Source organism: Cynara cardunculus, assembly GCF_001531365.2.
Source record: "Cynara cardunculus var. scolymus isolate 2C chromosome LG 6, CcrdV1, whole genome shotgun sequence".
Classification (NCBI taxonomy): domain Eukaryota; kingdom Viridiplantae; phylum Streptophyta; class Magnoliopsida; order Asterales; family Asteraceae; genus Cynara; species Cynara cardunculus.
This window is the reverse complement of record NC_037533.1, coordinates 15,970,027-15,973,353: the sequence shown is the minus strand read 5'-3', so window position 1 is coordinate 15,973,353 and position 3,327 is coordinate 15,970,027. Positions and strand designations below refer to the sequence as shown.

The 3,327-nt window shown below is 35.8% G+C and overlaps 1 protein-coding gene across 1 annotated transcript in view; it reads left to right on the top strand.

Moving 5' to 3' along the window:
* LOC112514591 (chloroplastic import inner membrane translocase subunit TIM22-2-like) overlaps positions 1-3,327 on the top strand; it is a 5,210-nt gene extending 1,883 nt beyond the window's left edge. The window contains exons 2-5 of the mRNA XM_025121154.1: positions 1,243-1,307; positions 1,401-1,473; positions 1,544-1,597; positions 2,839-3,327. Of these exons, the coding sequence (XP_024976922.1) occupies positions 1,243-1,307; positions 1,401-1,473; positions 1,544-1,597; positions 2,839-3,092 (446 nt within the window). The 3' untranslated portion in view covers positions 3,093-3,327. The remainder of the gene's footprint in view (positions 1-1,242; positions 1,308-1,400; positions 1,474-1,543; positions 1,598-2,838) is intronic.

Here is a 3,327-nt window from a genome sequence, read left to right as displayed (position 1 = left end):
TATAGCAGTATCAAAAAGAACTTTTTGGTGGCTAATTAGCCAATCACATCTTAGCTGAATGGCTGTCATGTTGTGTGAATGGTCAGTAAGCTCACCTAGATTATTGTGTTAGAAGTCCTTGGCGTTCAAGTTTTATCTTATTATGCCAAGGCTATTAACTACATGTGATCCATTGCTAAAAGCATAACTGGTATTACTGTTCAGCAAAAAATGAAGTTTGTGGGTTATATCAGCAATGCAGTATCGACAAGAATTTTATGGTGGCTAATTAGCCAATCACATCTTAGCTGAATGGCTGTCATGTTGTGTGAATGGTCAGTAAGCTCACCTAGATTATTGTGTTAGAAGCCCTTGGTGTTCAAGTTTTATCTTATTATGCCAAGGCTATTAACTACATGTGATCCATTGTTAAAAGCATAACTGGTATTGCTGTTCAGCAAAAAACAAAGTTTGTGGGTTATATCAGCAATGCAGTATCGACAGGAAATTTTTGGTGGCTAATTAGCCAATCACATCTTAGCAGAATGGCTGTCATGTTGTGTGAATGGTCAGTAAGCTCACCTAGATCATTTAGTGTTAGATGCCTTTGGTGTTCAAGTCTTATCTTGTTATGCCAAGCCTATTAACTACATGTGTCTGCTTTGTTAATATTTGAAGCTGACCGGGAAATTTGATGTTAATCTGCTGGTGTGATTGTTAGGGATTAGTTCTGTTAGAACTCATGATCATGTCATTCACAAAATCTACTTTCCATATCATGAAACTTTGTATATATTTAGTTAGCTTTGGCAGTTATTGTGAATATTTGAACAACGATCTATATTCGTTTTTATATTTAGAAAAATTGCTTGTCTATTTGGAATTTAGTTTGATTTTTTTGAGAGAAGATGAAGAGGACGGTGTAGTTTGTAATGGCAGACTAATTTCTAAAGTTTTTGGCTGCATTCAGTATTAATTATCGGGTTACTGGTTTAGGTTGCACTTTCTGAGGTTCCAGTATTGGATGATATAGTTGTAACTTGTAATTGATATTTTGATATATTTAAATATTTCTTGTTTCTTTTTCCCCTTTATATTGCTTGTTCATGTTATTGAGTAGACTCAGATTGAATGTTTTGAACCCTAATTGGGATAATGATGTGGCAAGAAGAAGAACATTTATATCGGTCTGCATATCATGTCTGACTTGTTTATTATTTTTTGGAGTGCGTGTTCTGATCTTTACTTTTTTGGGTTATTAAGGTTCGGGACTAATTAAGAAGAAAGGGTTTAAAGGATCATTTGGAGAGGCGGTATCATCTGCTAAGGTATTGAATATTATTTGGTTGAAAGAATTTGATCATACGGATTTTTTCCCCTTATTCTTGATTTGGTATGATTGACTTTTATAATCTCTCCAGACATTTGCAGTTCTGTCTGGAGTCCACAGTTTGGTTGTATGCTTCTTAAAAAGGATTCGAGGGAAAGATGATGGTATGGCTTTTTAACTGTAGACTTGCTTCAAAACTAGACCAATCACACTAATTCATCCTTGTTCCTACAGTCATAAATGCAGGGGTAGCTGGATGCTGCACTGGTCTTGCTTTAAGTTTTCCAGGTACTTGCATATTTTTCATGTTTTTTGTGGTCGCTTTTTGCTTGTGAACCCTTTCCGTTGCATACTTTATTGCCTCGGAAAGAGATTTGGTACACCCACAAATGTTCTTGCTCATGGAAATTGATACCTTCATTTTGGAGACTTTAAATAGTTTGAGTTCTCAATCTGAAAAAATCTGTTATACCCTGAGGGTTAGCAAGTCTTTTTCAGTAAGCTGGGTAAAAAGGGTACAAGTAGGTAATGCATAGATGGTACAAGTAGATAATGCAGGAATTTATTATAAATACGAGGTCTGGGAGGTCTAGGTGGGTATTATGTTTTCTATACCTTTGGACGTGTGTCTTTGGAGAGATTAAAACATGACAACTGTTCAACATTTGGTAAGACAGAACTGGACAAAATAGATAAAATGATCAATTTACCCCTAATGAGTTGTTTATATATTTTGATTAATTTATGTAACTTATAAAGTTATAAAAAAATAAATATTTTTTATAACAAAATATATCATTTGAGTTTTCATCAAAACGATTAAAATGACACACCAAAATAAAAAGTTTATATAGTTTCCAATTTTTATTTTATACCTTTTCTATATTATTTTATTATTAAAATTTAATACGTTACATAAATTAATCAAAATATAAAAACGTATTAAAATAATATTTTGAGGAGAGCAAAGTGAAAGTTTGAAGAGTATAAAATACAATAAATAAAATTAAAGAATGAGTTAAATGTAAAGTGGGAGACATACTTAATGGTTTAGAAGACAATTAGGTTTTATTTTGAGGTTACGTTGGTAAAATATTGGTTTGTTCCACCTTGTTCCCATGGGGTGGGGTCTGTCTGCTAAACGTGGAACTGTGATCTTTGTTTTGTCCTGGCTGTACGAGGGACATGACAGGGTATGACAAACCAAAACTTGTCCACATCCGGTGCAACATCAGACCGGGACATGATATGACCGAACTGATTGGTTTTTGTCCCTAACAAACTAGGTGGAACAAAATTCACGAAGATGAGACAAGATTAGTAAATTACCAAACTACCCGTGTCAAAATTAAAACTCTAAAAAACTCGTATGATTCTTTCACTCGCCTACTTAATGCTCGGCCATCTAGTCCCATCTGTGTACCAAACGCATCCTAAAAAAAGCTAGAACTTGGAATCATTTTTCTTGAAGTCATCTTCATCGTATGCCATCGTTTGATTTTCATGAGCTATTTACCTTTCTTCTCCAGGTGCACCCCAGGCTCTTCTGCAGAGCTGCATCACGTTTGGTGCGTTTTCCTTCATCATTGAAGGCCTTAACAAGCAGCAGCCAGCAATGGCACATTCGTTTTCTTCCATGACCCAAAGAGGTCAACGAGACTATGGGATACTTCCGCCATTGACCCTTCCCCTTCCCAACGAACTTAAAGAGTCGTTTTCTTTCTTCCGGAAAGCCATCGAACAACGAAGCAGCAAAGTCAACTTCCGTCGTGGCTCACATTAATCATTGATTGAGGTTATAAGTCTCTCTCTTCTCTTCTCTTCCCTTCCATACCCTTCTAGAAGTTTTGCCTGCACCCGTCGTTTGTAAATTTGCAGTGACACACTTCCCGTTTTTCCCTAGATTCTGCTTATCGAAATGTCATGTTGTAGTTGATAATGAGGCTGTGCTTTTTCATGTCGTTTGACAAACCGAAATACTGATCTTTAATGTCATAACCGGCTTCCCTTTCGTCTCT